This window comes from Nyctereutes procyonoides, unplaced genomic scaffold, assembly GCF_905146905.1.
Source record: "Nyctereutes procyonoides isolate TBG_1078 unplaced genomic scaffold, NYPRO_anot_genome, whole genome shotgun sequence".
Taxonomy (NCBI): domain Eukaryota; kingdom Metazoa; phylum Chordata; class Mammalia; order Carnivora; family Canidae; genus Nyctereutes; species Nyctereutes procyonoides.
The window spans coordinates 4,930,018-4,949,498 of NW_026575130.1; the positions used below are offsets into that span (position 1 = coordinate 4,930,018).

Sequence of the window (19,481 nt, forward strand, 5' to 3'; positions counted from 1 at the left end):
TAGAAGTAAAGATTCCAACAAACATTAAGATTAATTTTAACATTTTTTTAGCCTAGGAGATCCAGAATCAGTGTATCTATTCTTTCTTCAAAATTTACCAGAAGCCTTTAGTGAAATGTCTATTCAGCTTTTTGGCTCTCATCTCCCTCCATCTGAGCTCTGTGCCCACTGCACCACACCTGGGGATAGTTTCTGGTTCCTGCTACACTGGCGTTGCCCTTGCTCTCTTCAGGTGCCCTCATAGTCACCTACCAGGACTTCATCAGCTGTGATGAGATGTTCTCCAACATCTATAAGATCTGGGAGATCTCAGATCCTGCACCTGGAGGTAGACCGGAAGATGGTCAGTAGAACAGCGAATATCATTAATGGCTAGCCTATTGGTGAAAATGCCACCTCAAAGTCCCCAAGGGCAGCAAAGGTAGCAAGAGCACAGTTTCCACTGGTGTTGCTATTGTCATGAACCATCCTTGGCAGGAAAAGAAAAACAGCTTCACAAAAGCCTATAAGAAATATATAAATGATTGCATGAACTTAATCAAAGGCAGACTTGAAGAACAGAGACCAAAAATAGAAAAACCTTTTATGACAGGGGCTGCAGAACAAATCAAGCACTTTCTTGCTAATTCCAGAAACTACCAGTTCCTTTTTGCTAAAAACATGAATCTAGATGGTGTGATTGCTCTGCTGGACTACAATGAGGATAACATCTTTAAGGATGTTTTAGAAATGGAAAAATGTTAACCAATTTGGCTATTACATTGGATTGATCACCTGTTGCCGTAACTGGCTATTACTTTTCATCTATACAAATCAGAACTTAGGCAAATGGGACTGATGCCATTTTGAGCTCTTCATTAATTTTTGGCTTGATATACTTGGAGCAGACACATTGTCTTAAGGGGAAAAAAAAAACATGTCATGTAGGTTATCTAAAAATAAAAGGCACTTAAACTAAAAAACAAAAAGTGTCCATCGGTACTACTAGTTATTAATAGGAATTGCAAATTTCGAGCCCTCTAGTGGTCAATACCATGTTGCTCATTCTCTAAGACTTCCTCAAAGAGTAAATTTCAATAATATTTCCATCAAAAGATAACGGGCCATTATCTTTGTCCCCCAAATATGGTACCACAGTTCAAGCTGAATAATTCATTATATCAAAAAAGAGTTGTGAATACCAGTGTAAATAAATACTACTAATAAAAAAATATCAAGAAACCAAGATAAATTGTCAATACTTCCTACTTTGGGTTTGGGTCATATCTTTTAATAACACAGTACATTTATTTATTTTTTTATTATGGCATATCATACAGACTTTAGGAGCAGATATGACTAATTATTTATATGCATGGCTTAGAGGAATTATTAAATACTTCTATCAGGTTCTACTAGTTTAAAAAGAAATCTAGATAATATGTACCTTACAAGGATTATGAAATGGAAACAAGATTAATTATATACCTTAATTAGTGTACTGCATGGAACAGAAAAGTGCTCCTCAAATCACTAAAATAATCGTGGTGGTGCTACTTTTGAGCAATAAAGGAAAAGTAAGACATTTCTTCAATTTCTTACAAAAACAATACTCTTATTGACATTACTTAAGTCTAAACTCATGTAGATTTTATGTGTGCCTAAATAATAATTATTCCAACATTTTAAGTTTTACTTTTTAAGTTTTATATGACTTAATAAGATAGTTACCCTGTCACAAAACTCTGTGGTTTTTGTTTCTCAGTTTAACACCAATACTGTGTGCCATTTTTTAAAAGTAAGGCTAAGTCTCAAGAACTAAAGGCAACATTAGGTGTTTTTTTAAAAAATGACCAATTATAAATAATTGCAGTGATTCTATAGAGTTAGTTTAGGACTACTCCAAGTATTTAAAATTAAAATGAAAAGTAATAAGAGATGTGACAATATTAATATGTGGAAATGTCTCACTTCTTTCAGCTCCAAAAAAGTTAATTAACTTTCTGGTGGAATTATATACTATTTAGCTGGTTATATTTTAGTGATAAAATATCCTTGTTCCACTGTGTGACTAAGTATGTGTATAATACTATAAAAATAATACAACATATTCTTCATTAATTTTTCTCCTACAAAAGAAAACATAGACCTTTTACTCATATAGGCCAGGTGATTATGTATCGTATTTCACTGTAAAGTCACCAATTTAAGCTTTAATGTCCTTTATATGTAAGGATATACATCTGTTTCTATTTCCTTGACTTCATACCTCTGCCAAAATTAGATCTAGAAATGTTTAAAAGTAGTTTTGCAGGGTTCAACTTATAATAAAAAGGAAGTAAGTTTGCCAGATAAAATAAATGATGGCCAATTCAATTTGTTTCAAACAGTACAGTGTTGGTGGTAAGCAGAGTTGCCCTCCAATTTGTTCCAGATAAGCAATGAATATTTAGTATATATTTCATGCAACAATTTTTTTAGTGTATCTAAGTCCCAGATATTATATAGGTCAAACTTATACTAAAAAATTATTCATTATCTATCTGAAATTCAAGTTTAACTGAGCACCTTGTATATTTATTGGCTAAATCTGTTAACCATAAAAGGAAGAAAAAAATTAATTTGGAATAAAATGCAAAACAAATATTTCAACAATAATACCTTGTATTTTAGCTGGAAAAAAAAAAGGATCTCCAGTCTACTAAGAATGCAAGGCCAATACATACAGAATTTTATGCATATGGAGAGAAAAAAGGAACTAGCTCTCTTTCCAGATCTAGATGATTTCTGCTGTTCTTGGCATAATTTCCATTCTGATATAAGTTTCTTGAATAATTGGCTCTTAGGAGATCTCTAAGAGTGAAAGGTTAGTAGACAGTCTGAAATATAAAAATTCAAGGAATTGTGAAAAACTGCTTTACCCACAAAAGTCTTACCAATTCACAATTAAAAAAAACAACAACATACCCTTACTTCCTGAATCGTAGCTAACTGAATCAGAAGTGGGGGCCACTTTCAATAAAAAATTCTTCTCCAGGGATTTGGAGTTTGAACAATATTAATTTTTTTTTTGTGGCTAGACCTGAAATGTGCAAAACCATGGCCATTTGGTGGGGTCTCTGCATGCTTATATGCTGCCTTTTAGAAACTAGAAAAAGTCACCCATCTAGGACAACTCAACCCTGAGGGTTCACAGCTGGGCTAGCAGAACTAGATTGTTTTTTAACTCTCTTGGCTGGACACCCTTGTGTAGATTGCAAACTGTACAATCTTATGGGATTGCCTTGCCATTTTATGCTGTGCAAAATAAAAAGTAGAGTACAGAAACAAGTGGAAATGGAAAGCAGTATAAGAATACTGCTAGCACTTTGATATTTTTGTTTCTAAATTCTAAACCTCCTTGAGACAAAGGTTTATTTCTATCACTATGTTTTATAAAATATTCTCTTGAATCTTTATAATAAATTCCTCCATTTTGTTTACTGTAGATCATACTCATTCCTGACACTTGAAAACAAAATATTGTAATTAGTTACATAAATACTGGCTTTAAAGTAATGTCTTAAGAATCACTGGCAGATTCTGATAAGATTCTGGCAATAGGGGATCCCTGGGTGGCGCAGCGGTTTGGCGCCTGCCTTTGGCCCAGGGCGCGATCCTAGAGTCCCGGGATGGAGTCCCGCGTCAGGCACCCGGCATGGAGCCTGCTTCTCCCTCTGCTTGTGTCTCTGCCTCTCTCTCTCTCTCTCTCTCTCTCTCTCTCTCTCTATGTTTATCATTAAAAAAAAAAGATTCTCGCAATAATCTATATTGAACTAGTATTTGAATACACCAATGTGCCTTTCTTTTACTTTCTGGATTGATCTTAGTTTCAGAGGCTGAGAAATCCTTCAGTGAACAAAAAGGTTTGCCTTAACTGCACCCAGAATGAATTTAATTTTAATTCACTTCCTATGAATAATGAGCTCCTCAGGCTGGATTATAAGCTTTGTTGTTTGATATAAATGCCTTTTCTTTTTTTGGAACAATTTGTAAATATAGAATTGGAGAGGCAGTAAAAAGAAGGAATCAGAAGGTTTTATACAAAAACAGCTTAATGACATGAAAGAAAGAAACACTGGAATAAACAGGAACAAGAACAGAACCACTTACAGTGTTAACTAAGACCTCTCTGGACAGTGGCTTATATATTACCAAAGGTTTTTGTTTTGTTCTACTTGTTCTGTTTTTATGATTGTGGGGAAAAGCTCTGCTTTTTCGTAAACTATCACATCTCAAGTCTTCACAGAGCCATTTTCATAGACATTTACTTTCCTCCAGGTGAAGATATAGGAAGTTGTTTTCTCATTGTCTTTCTACCATTTAACATGAGAGGCAAACTTGCTCTAACATACAGTTCATTCATTACAGACATCTTGCATGGAATCATGTGTTGAAAGCATCCATTTCACACAGCATGGTCTAAAGGATGCCCATACCATAGTTCGGTGTGGTATTTTTACTTCTTGAGAATCACAGTTTGGGTATAAATAAGTACTTGGCCATCAGAGAAATTATCATTTCTTGAATCTCACTAGGAAATTTAGGATAGGTTAAAGTATCAATGCTTTTGTGTGTGTGTGTGTGTGTGTGTGTGTGTGTACTTAATCTCATTCTACATCAGCAAAAACCCTGAAAGCAGGGGCACGCTTAGGTGGCTCAGTGATTGAGCATCTGCTTTTGGTTCAGGTCATGATTCCAGGGTCCTGGGATGAAGTCCTGCATCAGGCTTGCTGCAGAGAGCCCACTTCTCCCTCTGCCTATGTCTCTGCCTCTCTCTCTGTGGGTCTCTCATGAGTAAATAAATAAAATCTTTTTAAAAAATCCTGAAAACAAGTTTCTTGACTTCATTGGATTAATTTTTAATTTTTTTCTGACATATAATCACATATAAAACAAGAAGTTGTATCCAGTGATTGTCTAATTTATGTGTCTTTGTAGTATCATATATTAAATTCTTAGAACAAGCTTTGGAATCTAAGAGACCTGGATCAAATGACAGCTCTATGTGCCCTCTGGTAGGTGTGACCTTCCAGCAAACATACTGTTAATTGAATCTTGTTTGCTCAAATGTACAACAGGCATAATAACCATTACTTTCCACAACTTTTGAAAAGATTAAAAATGTAAATATACGTTAAGTGGTTAACAAAGTGTTTGGCACATAATAGATACTAAATAAACAATAGTTACTATGAGAAGAATACAGATTAGCCTTATACTTCAAGTTCTCCATTTTTAACTTGGTTTCATTTTTAATATAGGAGGTGATGAATGGGCTTTATAGAATACTGAAGAAATGGACCGCTGTCTCGGAGGAGAAGGCTCAGTAGGTGAAACACTAAGGAGACCATTGTAATTACTGAGCACCAAGATAACAGACCCCCTCTCTGATGATGACATATAAGTGGGAAGGAGTAAATCCTAATGGGTAGTTTTTATTTCCCCTAATGGGTAGTTTTAATGTAGATATTTTTAATATAGAATCTACAGGATGTGATAACATTGGAAATAGGGAATATAAGGAAGAGATCAAACATTACCCCAAGGATTGAATTTGTAGAAGTGAGGAAATGGTACCATTAACAGAAATTGAGAGTTTGGAAAGGATGCACTGTGGCATCAACACATGAAATATGAGAGAGGAATGAGCACCTCTGGAGAGCTACAGGGGCTGAGGACCATGATGTGGGAATTCTCTGTATGGAGCCAGTAGGCAAGGATTTTGGTAGTGTTATCCACTCCAAAGTAGTGGTAAAGGCCTAATTATAAAGAAAAAGGGAAGGAAGAAGAACAAGGCAGAAGTATGAACACTGCAGGAATGATTCTTAGCAGTAGGAGACCCAGGAGAACTGGGATTAAGGAAGTCAAAGGAAGACTCATTTCAAGAAAAGATGGCAATTGGCCATGAAGATTTCTACAGATCCTCATGAGGATGGGGCTGGAGTCAAGTTGCCTGGATTTGGCCATTGGGAGTCCCTGGCCTGGTGATTAGTAGGATTCTTGGATTGGTAGAGGGATTGAAACCAGAACACACATATTTAAACAGGTGGCAGTGGGAGATAGTGATAGAACCCATCCAATATGAATCCTTTTTATGTTTCTGAGGTGCACTTGGAATCTGGTGTTGCCAGCCTGTTGGAAGGGCCTGGTTTGAAGTTCAGGGAGTAAACCACAGAAATGCACTCAGGAAATGAGGTGAGCTGGAAATGTTAAGGAAAAGGGCTTGCATCTAGTCGTTAAAATATCTAGTGAGGGCTGTGGAGTTTATTGTCACTCTCCCCCTTACCAGTCAGATTTGCAGATCCTAATCTGAAGTAAGATCCTAGCAGATCCTAGAAAATGAAGCAGATCCTAGCCCTGAGATGAGGTAAGAAACTAAGTTGATAAGTGGGTACCAGAGCCAGAAAGAAGCAAACACTGGACAAGGCCTACGGAGGATGGAGGAAGGATGTATTCAGCTGAACCTCTGGAGCAGAAGATGAGAGTCACATAAACACATGTTTAGAAAATGAGTCACCCATCTCTTTAGAAAAGCAGTTGTTTATTGGTTAATATTATTTACCACTTAGGGCTGACTGTAGCTAATTATCAAAGTAGGAAATTCACTGGTTTTCCCCTGAAGACATGACTTCTGTAGTCCATTTGTTAACTCCACACCGTTTCTCCTCTTAAAGAGCTGCCAAATCTGCACAGCTAAATAGTCTCAGAACTATCCATTTGAAAAATGTATCTATGAGTGTATCTAGTTGTGGCATGTAAAATGAATAAAAATATGAAAGATAATATATAGTAATTAAAAATACAGGTTCCGTGGCTCTGTAGCAGAAAACTATCTCAGAGGGTTGTGAGTCATATCGTAACACTCAAAAAATGTTACCTGTTATTATTACCTTAGTATAAAACTTGAGTATAAAACTTGAAGTGACCCCTATTTCTAGTGAGAAATAAGGTTAAACATTTACTGCTCAAATTTCCTCATTCCATAAGATAAAAATGTCATGTTGCTTATATGATTACTGGGAAACTATGACATGCAAAGAGTAGTTATTACTATTCCTTCATCCTTTGGTCCCAGCACCAACAAGGAACTCTCCAGGAGGAAACCACAGAATTGATAAATTCCAAGCTTCTCTTTGATTCTGGAATGTATATTCTAATTCTCAAATATACGTAAATTCAAAAGTTTTATCTCTTTAGAGCATTCATTGCTTTTAGTACACAAAAGTTATTGAGTGAAGGAAAATCCAAAAATACTGAAAAGAAATAATTCATACACCTACTTCCAAAGATAATCACAGTTAAAATTTAGGAAATTGTTCGAAGTTTGAGAGTTTCATCTATCTCTTATACCTTACTTAACTCTTTCTCTATCCATCCATTCAAACAACCAAACATAAACCAAATAAAAAACAGATTAAGCTAAACTAAACTAAATTGAGATTAAAATAAACTCTTCAGTAACTTGAATTTTTAGTTAACATATTGTGACATTTTTCCATGCCAGAACTTTGCTAAGCACGATTTAGTGCAATAATAGCTGCATATATTTTATTGTACAACATGCCAGTATTTGAAAGAACTTCCTGTGTTTCCATTGTCCCCTCTGAATATCTTCAGACAACCTATTAATAATGCAGTACAAACTCACTACGATAGGGAGAACACCACCTAATGTTTCAATAGAAAGAATTCAGAGGGGAGATATGCATAGGACTTGGAATCTGGCCTCAAGATGTTTAAAGAAGTCTTCCAAGAAGAGAAATAGAAAATTGGGCAAAATCTATGATATAAGAGCTGAAAATTAGTGGATGCTGTAAAGTAATTATTGAAAACTGAACTGATGAGTAAGTTAGTTAGCCAGGTGAGCAGAATACTCTCTCGAGTAACTTGATAGAAAGAAGTTCCCAAATAAAACAGTAAAGTTATTTATTAATTTATAGTACTATATTTCCTGGCAGAGTTTTCCTAAAAACAACAACAACAACAAAAAAACCAAATCTAAGTCATTCTAACATAGATAGTTTATGGTTTTATCTAATTCCTAATAATACAGATGGTTTCAAATGTCAATGTGTCTTTTATAGTTTTAATATTAATTTTCCAAATATATTTCAAATATTCATTTAGCGTTATTTACACCACTACCACCTAAGTCCATGCTATCACTTTCTCTTACTTTTGCCTTCTAAGCTGATCACTTTAGATTACTAGCATTCATTTTCCACAAGGCAGCCACAATAAACTATGGGATACAGAATAGCACATGCATTTTTAAATCCTTGCAGTGCTTCCACACTGTTTTTCTTTTTCGTTTCTTTTCCTTCTTTTTTGTGTTTTTTGAGTAGGCTCCATACCCAGTGTGGAGGCCAACATGCTGCTTGTACACCCGATCCTGAAATTAAGACTTGAGCTAAGGTCAAGAGTTGGGCGCTTAACCAACTGAGCCACCCAGGTGCCCTTTCTTTTTCATATAGTTTTGAGTTCCCCATGACAGCCTCTCAGACCCTTCCCTATAGCCTCATTTGGCTCACTGCATGCTGCCCACAGTAGACCTCCTCTGGTTCCTCAAATTTACCATGTTCCATATACCAGAATACTTTTTCCTGTACTTTTTTTTAGAAAAAGATTTTATTTTTAAATAATCTCTACACCCAACATGGGGCTCGAACTCACAACCCCAAGATCAAGAATGAATGCTCTTCCAATTGAGCCAGCCAGGGACCTTGCTTTTCCCTGTACTTTCTTTTATCTAGTTCCTACTTATTTTTCAGATCTCATTTGCTCATCCACTCTCAGAAAAACCTTCTTTGCCTATTCCACCAAGACAAATATTCTACATTCTCATAGCTCCCTATATTCTTCCTTTATATTGCTTAAATTTCTTACAAACCATTGATTAAATGCCTATCCCCCTCCAAATAGTGGGGACACTGTTTATTGTGCGTGGCCTAATGTATAAACAAACAACTTATACAATAAATGTTGCAAAATTAATGGCACAATTCACATTTAAGCTTCAGAAAGAAGCTCTTTGTTTTCCATATACTTTGATAACTCTCTCAGCTTAAATGTCTCTGCCTTCAAAAACACCTTTAAACTCTTAATTTGAGGGCACACCTTCTTTGTTAAATGAATCAAGTACTTGTGAAAAAAAAGTGTTGCTTATAAATAAGCAATTAATTGAAAACTTTTTTTTGGAGTAATAAATGAAATAGAAAAACACAAAAAATGGGAAGACTTTAGAGAAAAATGTTCATGGCCCTTTGCAGTGATATTGCTATAGCTTCCAAGATTTCTAAAAATCTGTTTCCCCTATTGGATGAAATCTTTGTGTGGGCATATGTGTGTATTGGGGGCGGGGGTGTAGTATGGGTAAAATGGTAGAATGATTCTTTCATTTATTTTTTTAACTTGAACCATATAGATACTTGTTCTCACTAGAGTTGGACCATTTTACAACAAAGCTAAATATTAATAACCTCACTAATGGAAACTGGCATAATATGGAAAAATAAAATATGGTCATACCCCCAACCACTTATTTCCATTCATTCATTAATTATACTTTTATTCTTAAGCTTTGAGTTATAGTGATACTTTACATTTATACAAGACTTTTAAGAGGTCTTTTTAAAAATGCTTTGTTTTACATAGGACAGGCTAAGCTATAGAAACAAAAGTTTAAAATTCAGTTCCTTTGAGAACAAAAGTTTATTTCTTTAGTCTAGAGCAGAGTTTCCAGGTCAGCAGCAGCTTTGCTTTTATGAATTCTTTCAGGGATCCAGACTGACATCTTCAACATGACACTTAGAAGATCATCCTAGGATTTGCCATGCCAGTCATTCAGGAATGTGAAGAACATTAAGCAGCATGAAAGTGTTGTTGTTTTGTGGGGGTAGGAGCTGGGGAAAATGCAAAACCTAAAGTGGTATACATCACTTCTGCTCCCATTTCTTTGTCAAGAATTTAATCTGAAGGCAAAAACTTTTGCTAGATGTATGCTACCTATGTGCTCAGCTCCAACTCTATTTTTGTAGAAGGATAGAACAGATTCTGATGGTTAGGTTTAGCTACATGTATTACTGTGTTGGCCAAGTAAAACTTTAAAACCACTTCTCTTTCTACTTTTTAAATGAATGAGTGAGCATATCTACAACGAACTTTGGTTAGGTTTAGCTACATGTATCACTGTGTTGGCCAAGTAAAACTTTAAAACCACTTCTCTTTCTACTTTTTAAATGAATGAGTGAGCATATCTACAACGAACTTCTACAAAGCAAAGAAGCAGAGAAATAAGAAATATTGGAGGCCTTGGTAAGCTAGGAATGAAATAGTAGTTGATAACAAATTATAATAAATAATAATAAATAAGCCTGACCTGTCATGCAAATAGGACAGAGGTTACTATAATTATACAGGATTTGGTGATAATAAATTGAGTAAGAAAACGTATTTTAAAATCTATTCTGTGTCGAGTTTGTGTTGCCTAGTTGATACCATATAGCAAAGCCTTGGCATTGGGCCCTACATGAAGAAAAACAACTTTCAAGTTTTGGCAAAGATAATTTAAACCATTAATATTTTTTTAAAAGCTAAGTTTGAAAATGAAGAAAGATGAGGGAAATGCTATCCTCCTCTAAAGCCACATGAATTAGGAGAAGAGTTTTAGCACAGGAATAGACAAATAGAAGATAGAGAATAATGAAGCAATTCCATGTATCATGACTATATGATTTTTTAAAAGGTCTTCTAAAGAAGTGGGAAAGATGAACTATTCAGTTAATGCATTGGCAAAACTAGATATTTTATTTTAAAAAGTATTTTATTTATTTATTCATGAGAGACACAGAGAGAGAGAGAGGCAGAGACATAGGCAGAGGGAGAAGCAGGTTCCATGCTCAGAGCCCGACATGGGACTTGATCTTGGGTGTCCAGGATCACACCCTGGGCTGAAGGCAGGCGCTAAACCGCTGAGCCACCCAGGCTGCCCAAAACTAGATATTTTAGAGAAAAACATGAAAGTAGATACCTGCCTTGTACCATTCACAACAATAAATTTTAGACAGGTTAAAATACTAATCATAACAGTGTTAAGAGAAAACACAGGCAAATATATAACCTTGTGAGTAGAAAAGGTTTCTTCAACATGTAAGAAACAGACAAAAACAGATCATGTAGGGGGCTTCCTAAAACACTTACAACATGTTGGTCTCTATTTCAAGATGATTAGAAAAGTGATTGAAGTATTTTAGCAAAGGAATTGTGGGATCAGTTTGTTTTTATTTTTTTTATTTTATTTATTTATTTATTTTCAGTTTGTTTTTAAAATATCATTCTCCAGATATGCAGAGGAGATGGAAGCTAGCAGAAATTAATGGAGTTGGGAGGCTTTCTCTGCAAACTTGGTTGAGAGATGACAACAGTTTGGTCTAGAATGCCAGTGATGAGAAATATGAAGTGAATAGATAATTCTAGAAATACTTGGGAGTCGCTGTATGGGATGGTGACAAGAGAGATGAATCTATGAAACTAAGCAGGGTCCTGATGAGGAAACACCTGGTAGGGTGTACTAAAGATTTTGGACTTTTTCATAGGATAAATGGTGAGGAGAGACATATTAGATTTCTTTAATGTGAGTTCACTACAGAAGGATGACTTAACGCCCTAATCTAAGTGAGAGAAGGTGGTGGCCTAAAGGAAGGTATTTGCAGTGGAGATGGCAGGAGATACAGGGACATGTGATTGGTTGGGGGTAGTAAGGCAGAGGGATTGTTACTTACAGGCGGCCCTCAAATTTTACTGAGATATGGAAGAGGTGTAAGTGAAGAGGGAATACAGGAGATGAATTTTTAACATGTTAAATCAGACATAGAGGTGGAATATCTAAGAGGAAGTTTCTAATAGGGAGAGGAAACACGTGTCTGAAGCTCAGGAAGAGATTGGAGTTTGAGAGGAAGATTTCAGAGTTATTAGCATTTCCCTATCTAACAGACTCTTGTTATCTCCTCCCCACTCTCTATGTGCCTGCAAGAAGCCGGGGTCCTACTTGATTCTTTGGGGGTTTGTGTCCCTTCTTTCCCCTTCCTCTTAGCTAGGAGTCAAGGACTGACTGGTGAAAGAATAGGAAAGTTCTTACCTGGAAAGGAACAAAATCTGGATGGAATCTACATTCTAGAGCGAATGTAAAAGAGGCTCAGGCTAGGACTTTGCCTGAAATCACACCAGGTTGTTTGTTTGTCTTTGTTCTGCTTCCTCCCCATCCTTACCCTTTTCTCTGAGAGCTCTGCCTCTCCATAAATCACTTGTACAGACGTTTTTGTCTACAGGTCTATATCTGGAGAGCCAAATTTAAAACAGGTAATAATCAGGAAAATTAGTTATTAAAGCAGCCTGAGAAGGGTGTGTGTAAGGTAAGAACAAAAGCAGCCTACAATGGAATGTCGAAGCATACCATTCACCATAAAGTTGGAAAAAAAAAAAAAAAGAGCTCAGGAATGAGCCTGAAGAAAAGAGACAGAAATGTTGTGGGTGTTGGGAGGTGCTGTGAATGGAAAATATGGTGCTGGATGTGGAAACCTACGGAGAACATTTTAAACCCAGTATGAAATCATACAAAGAAGTCAAATTATGGAAGGATTGAAAATGATCTATTATATATAGACAAGAAAAGGCCTTATTACACCCTATTAAATATTGGGCATTTTTAATATTTTGGAGATAGAGACTGATAATATATATGTATATATTTTAATAAAAGGTATTTTTGAGCCCTGTACCAGTGCTGCAGTAGGAGATTGACAGTTCCTGTCATATAAGGGGCCAACAGTCACAGTCCAGTGCAAGAAGTGTTGCAACAGTAGTAAGTGAAAGTCATTACCCATGCACAGAGGAAGACTTAACATCTGCTAATTCATGTTTTTACTTTGTTAATGATCAATAGCCTTTTATACAGTTGTTTTGGTTTATGCATCGTACTTTATATTAAATATAATCTCCTGCTACAATTCTTTTTAGCGAAGTGTTAGATATCTTCATGGAGGGTCAAATATGGTAATCCATGTACTTGGAAGTAATGGGAAAAAAAGCTACCTCTTCATTGTGCGGGTATCGCTTATTTCCTTGTTCATTTACACATTTATGTTTATTTGTAGGGGAAAAATTCCTTCTGAACCTGATGAAATGAAGAAAATCTTTTCAGTTATGAGCTTCTGTTTCATGAATAGTTCATTTCTTCACCTGCAAACTCATCTCTCATGAATGGATAGTTTGGTGAATAGATTACTAGTAGACTACTAGTAATCAGCTTACTAGTAGACTATTTTTGTGTCTAGCTCTATGCGATTCAGTTATTATATCTTGAGAAAGCTAATTGGAAAAAACAACAGCAAGTTGCATTCTTCTCCTTGCCTCCAAATACTCAGTAGAAAGTGGCTACAATACACACCCTGCTAAAACTCTCACAGCAATCTACTTATTACTGATAGTCTTTACTGTAAGGAGCTGTGGAGATAGCATCATCTCTCTGTTGTTTCTTGTCTTGTAACTGTAGCAAGGAATATCAATGACTGCCAGTATCCATTTTGTTTACCTAAGTATTAGAAACTTACTCTTTTCCTGGTGGGACTCCTGAAAGCTTCCAATTTTTAATCGCAAAATGGCAAAAAAGAGAAAAAAAGAGATCTTCTATCTTTGGTTCTCCTGTTATATTTGTACGTACTGATGATTTTCATTCTGTCTGCTACCTCTTTGCTACTTTGGTCAGTTGATGCCATCACACACACACACACACACACACACACACACAAAAGGGAGGGAATATATTTAGAGCAAAATATTGTGTGGTCTTGGTATTAACATGATTTCATCTGATGGAAGTCTAGCAATGTAGGTAGTGACTGGGCTCTGCTTAGGACTAGTTACCCCCCTGAAACTCCCCACCCCTCATACCTCACACCTCTTCCTTTGCTTACTGTTACCTTTTCCAGCATTAAAGAATACATTTTAGAAGAAGATAAAATTATGACTGCTTTTCTTTCACTTTAGCAAACAGAACATTAGGAGCTTATAACACTAGCTGATTTCAATCTTTGTGTGATTAAATCAATTGAGAAACCAAATATGCACGTTTATAACTTTTTTCCCATTTATACTTGAATAATGTATTTTATTTTAAAAGATTTTATTTATTTATTCATGAGAGACAGAGAGACAGAGACAGAGAGAGAGAGAGGGAGGCAGAGACAGGCAGAGACAGGCAGAGGGAGAAGCAGGCTCCCTGTGGGGAGCCCGTTGCAGGACTCCATCCCAGGACGTCCAGGATCATGACCTGAGCCAAAGACAGACACTTAACCACTGAGCCACCCAGGCATTCCTGCATTTTATTTTTTGTATAACTTTCAGCTCATGTGTTTTACTAAATTTTAGAAAATTTCTTACCTTTAACCTGCCAATCCTTCATTCCCATTTGTAACTTCTGACGTCCTTTTCACATTTATGACTTCCTAAGTATTTCTTCACATCATAAAATGGATCTTCTTTCATAGTAGGGGTGGTATTAAACTAGTGTAGGAATTACAAAAACTTATTTCAAAGCCGCATTTTTCATTTCCTTAACTGAGTTGTGTCTTCACAGTGAGACCTAATCATTTGAAACTTTTGGCATCTGTCTTTTATTACAATGTAAAATTTAGTAATGCCAGTATATCTACAAAAACAGAAATTCCTTCTCCCTTTATGGACTCCAATGGCATGAAAATTAGTACTAGATCCTTTTTCCCTTGATGTTAATTTTTAATGTATTTTAAAAATCCACTTCTCCGCGTAAGCACTTTCAATTATAGGATACTGGGACTCTCTTAATTGAAAATGATCACCTTAGAGTAATAAGTTTTATTGGTATATTAATTATCAACAACTTTTTAAAAAAGATTTTATGTATTTATGAGAGAGAGAGAGAGAGGGGGGAGTGGGGAGAAGCAGGCTCCATGCAGGGAGCCCTACGTGACTCGATCCCAGGTCTCCAGAATCAGGCCCTGGGCCAAAGGCAGCGCTAAACCGCTGAGCCACCTGGGCTGCCCAACAACTTTCATATAAAAATTGCAATTAGATCATTTAAATTCCAAAATAATTAATTTGCCCATTCAATAAAATTCATTGAGCAGCTATTATGTACCAGGTACTCTTCCAGTTGCTGGAAATAAGAGTAGTAAACAAAACAGACAATAATGCATGCCCTTGGGGAACTTACATTTTAGTTGGGAAGTAAACAATTAACAGGGGGGGAAATTTATAGTATACTAGATGGTAATAGATATTAAGGGGAACAATAAAGCAGGCAGTGCAAATAGAAATCATGTCTGAAAAATGGGCAGTAATTGATAGAGTGGCTAGTGAAAGCTGCATTGATGAGGTGATATTTGAGAAAATGCTAGAAGGAGGTAAAAAAAATGCAATAGGAGAAATGAATATTCCAGGAAAGAGAGAATAGTACATGTGAAGTCCCTAATCAGGAGCATGCCAAGTCATGCTCCAGAACAGCAGAGGCCAACGGGGCTGGAGTAGAGTGAGCCAGGGTACAAACTGAGGGTAAGAAGACTAATGGAGCAGGGATGGAGGGCAGACCCGTGAAGGCCTTGTTAGCCATTTTTGGAATTTTGCTTTTTAATCTAATTGAGATACTAAGACTTCAGAAGTTTTTGAGCAAAGGCATGATTTGTTCTGACTGAGGTTTTAAGGGGACCATTATGCCTGCCATGGCCAGACTAGAATGAAAAGGGGCAAGGGCAGACACAGGAGACCAGGAAGAAGGCAAGAAGATTATAATCCAAGTGGAATTTCTGTGTAACTTTAGAAGGATTACTGTCTTGTAAACATCAAAAAAAAAAAAAAATCACTGTTTTAAGAACGCCCAAACTTCACAAGTAACTGTCAATCTGTGAATAAGAGAAATATTTTAATCAGTCTAAGATATTAATCAGGAAACAGCACAAATATTGAGTAAGCAGTGTTTAAAATACACATTTATTGTCTAATAATACATCAATATTGAAACTCTTCTGTTTCATTGTATCATACAATCATCATAACCACTCACAATTATCGCTAGTTTAAATAACTGAGATAAATACTGTAATTATGTAGGCCTAATTACTTGAATATTCAGAATTTTTTTCCTCCCCGGAGTTGTAAAATTTTATATTATCTTTATTTATTGTTTTAATTTTACTTACTCTGCTTCATTTTCAGATTCAGAGAATATTACATTATCGCATTATAACTTGGAACCATGTTGCTAGACATTTAAGACACAAGTTAAAAATCTTTAGCAGACGAAATCTTTTTTTTTTTTTCCAATTTTATGGCTCAGTTATTAATATTTAGACCTGTTTTTCTTTATACAGCCTTTGGTATCATCTTGTATCATTACATTTTACACAATGTTCCATTTGCTTTTTATGGCTAGGAATAAAAATAGGCACAAGGTTCCATTTTGCTACAGTTGTTAGAATTGGTGAATACTTTGAAAACCTCAGTAAAAGCTCTGCTTCTTGGCAGGAGATCATTCCCCAGATGAGGAGACGTGTGACCATGGGACAAGCAGCCCTTGGGAGATAGCAACAATTCCTCTACATTAGACCGTATAGCCAAGTTATCCTTTATCTTCCAGCTGCGGAAATTTGAGTCCATGATGTAATGCTAAATCATGAACAAATCAGCCAGAACTACAAGGTTTTTAGGGTCCCCTGCTGTAAAACAAAGGACAGTAATGTGGAAAGACCGTTCATAAGCGTTTTGCTCTGCCTTTAAATTTGCAGATGCATAGTTCATTGAAGTCAGAAGGGAGCGCCAGGGGTTGTTTTAGCGATCAGCGATTTATTTGAAAGATAATTCTTTTCTCCTCTTTACTGTATGCTGATGATAAGGACGTACTCTTGAACCGTCAGGTGGCTTTTCGGATAGTCGCTTACGAAGCGTACTTCTCTGGGTCACTACCTCGCCGGGTCCTCGCTCACACAAGCAGAACACGGCCGGCCCCCACACTTCTCTTTCTTCCCTTTGCAAAACGAAACGGGCCAGGACGTGTTCACGTGACGCGAGTGACGTCAGCCCCAGCCAGGTCGCGTGACCGGCACCCAGCCTTCCCAGCCCCCGCCCCCGCCCCGCCCCGCCCCGCCCCGCCCCGCCCCGCCCCGCCGCCCGGGCCGGAGATCTCGCGAGAAGCCGCCTTACTATCGGAACTTACTGAGCTTACCGGGGAGTTACTCTGAGGGGAAGGTGTGGCTCCCTCGGGGCGTCTTTGCTTTCGTTCTAGCCCTCAGCAAAGGCTGAAGCAAAGGCTGAAGCAAAGGCCTGGGGCGGCGGGGGGCGGGGGTGCAAGGGTTTGAGCAACCCGACCTGGAAACGGCGCGGGGCGCGGGGGGCCGTGGGCGGCCGTGGGCGGCCGTGGGCGGCCGTGGGCAGTGAGGTGGCAGTCACCTCAGAAGTGACACGTGGCGCACGGCGGGCAGCGCCCCTCGCTAAGCCGGCTGGGGGCCCGGAGTCCCCGGGGGGCTGTGGGAGGCCGGGACCCCGGTCGGGACGCAGTCGACTGCCCCCATCCGGCCCCCGCGGTGTCGACCCGCAGCGGAGCCGAGATGACACGGTCGCGCGCGCCGCCCTCGCGGGCCCCTGCGGCATCCCCCGGCGGCCCGCGGCTCGCCCCGCGTCGCTCCGCCGCACCCAGCCCCAGTTTCGGCAGCCGCCTGACGGCGAGTTCAACGGGGTGGTTTTGCCGTCTCGCCTCACTCCCCTAAACCCTCGCCGGGCTTCCCGTTCGCGCATCGCCCCCACCCCCCACCTCACCCCCCTGCTCGGGTTTGCGCGAGCGTGAGACCCAGGGCGGGAGAGTGGGGTCCGCGAAGGCGCCGGGCTGGGAGTCGCCAGAGGGAGGTGTGGGGCCGGCGAGGAGGGGGCTCCGCGGAGGGAGCGCGGGGGAGGGGCGGAGGCGGAGGCGGAGGCGGAGGCGGAGGCGGAGGCGGAGGCCCGCGGAAGGCCGCCCGGGCTTCGCCTCATCCCATCCGAGCGCTCTTTCTCTCGCCGCGCAGCCTCGCAGCGGAGCGGCGCGCGCCGCAGGGGGAGCGCCAGGCAGCCGAGGCGCCCGCGGGAGGCAGGCGGGAGGCAGGCGGGCGGCAGGCGGGCGGCAGGCGGGCCCCGGGCGCGCACGCTCGGCCGAGCCCCGGCGCGCCCCCCGCGCCCCCCGCGCCCCGCGCCCGCGCCTGCTGACAGCTGCAGCTGGGCTCGCGCTGTCCGCTCCCAGCTCGTCGGCCTCCGCCCCCTCGGGCTCCCTCCCGTCCAGCGCGGTGCGGCTAGTTTCGCAACTGCTCGCCTCTCGCCCCGTGCCCGGCTGTTTTCCATTTCCCGGCCCCTTCTTCCTGAGTACTTTGCCCCCGGCATTTGGGGGACAGGGGCTGGAAAGGGGGCGGGCGGGGCGTCCAGCGGAGAAGGAAGCCAGGGCCGGAGGAGGAGGAGGAGGAGGAGGAGGAGGAGGAGGAGGAGGAGGAGGGAGGAGGAGGAAGAGAATCGGCGGACCGTGGGGAGGAGACCCCACGCCACCCTTTCTGGTCCTCTCCCCTCGCGCCCCGCCCCTGCGCACACTCCCTCCCGGGCGAGCTACTTTCGGACGCGGAAAGTGAGGGCGGCCCTGGGTGACAGCGCCGCGGGGCCAGTCCCGGGGAAGCCGCGCGTCTGTTCGAGGCTCGTCCGCCAGCTCTCCCAGCCAGGGGCATAGCCCGGACCGAGAGGATGGCTTCGACCACAACCTGCACCAGGTTCACGGACGAGTATCAGCTTTTCGAGGAGCTCGGAAAGTAAGCGCCTTTGCCCGCGTCCGCACGTCCCCTTTCCAGCAGCGGGGCGGGTGGCGTCCCCCCGGCCCGCCGGCCTCCCGCGTGGGGCGAGGGAGTTTGGGCGACCAGAGGAGTGGGAGGAGGGCCGGTGGCCTGGCCGGCTCTGAGGACGGTGCTGCTCTAGCAAGAGGAGGGGAGGGGGGCCGAGACTGGAAGAGACCCTCCACCCCGCTCGTGTGGCCCATTCCAATAACCCTCAACCCACCTTCTCCCGCCCCCCCCCCCCGCCCCCTTGCACTAGAGACTTAGTGGATTTACGATCCCTGCAGTAGTAGCTGTCATCCTGGGAAGTGTGCGAGCGTCGTGTGTGTGTGTGTGTGTGTGTGTGTGGAGAGAGAACAAGAACCCATGTAAAATGCAACATAGACCATGTTTTCTGTAAATAGAGGTGCCTCGGGGTTAGCCGGCGTGTCGCCCGAACGACCCACGTACGAATGAGAACTCCCTGCCACAGACGGTGCCATGTTTATTGATGCCGAAAGTTCAACTTGGCGTGGAGTCTATTTCACGTCCAGTACTTGTTCTGTCCAGGAAAAGGGTCACCAAAGGAACTCGACCCCCTGCCCCATATCCACC

General features: G+C 40.4%; 2 protein-coding genes and 1 pseudogene across 17 annotated transcripts in view; 2 read left to right on the top strand and 1 right to left on the bottom strand.

Moving 5' to 3' along the window:
* Positions 1–246: 246 nt before the first annotated feature.
* Positions 247–744, top strand: LOC129521254 (translationally-controlled tumor protein-like; annotated as a pseudogene).
* Positions 745–16,649: 15,905 nt separating this feature from the next.
* Positions 16,650–17,935, bottom strand: LOC129521234 (Y-box-binding protein 2-B-like). Its single transcript, XM_055342514.1, has 2 exons — positions 17,273–17,935; positions 16,650–17,074 (listed from the first exon to the last, which is right to left on the bottom strand). Exon 1 carries the CDS (start codon positions 17,839–17,841, stop codon positions 17,329–17,331), a length of 513 nt encoding a protein of 170 aa, XP_055198489.1. The 5' UTR covers positions 17,842–17,935; the 3' UTR covers positions 16,650–17,074; positions 17,273–17,328.
* Positions 17,936–18,576: 641 nt separating this feature from the next.
* The window catches only part of CAMK2D (calcium/calmodulin dependent protein kinase II delta), a 303,905-nt gene continuing 303,000 nt past the window's right edge, over positions 18,577–19,481 (top strand). For all 16 annotated transcript variants that reach the window (XM_055342435.1, XM_055342429.1, XM_055342426.1 and 13 more), the window contains exon 1: positions 18,577–18,866. In XM_055342435.1, the coding sequence (XP_055198410.1) occupies positions 18,802–18,866 (65 nt within the window). In that variant the 5' untranslated portion in view covers positions 18,577–18,801. The remainder of the gene's footprint in view (positions 18,867–19,481) is intronic.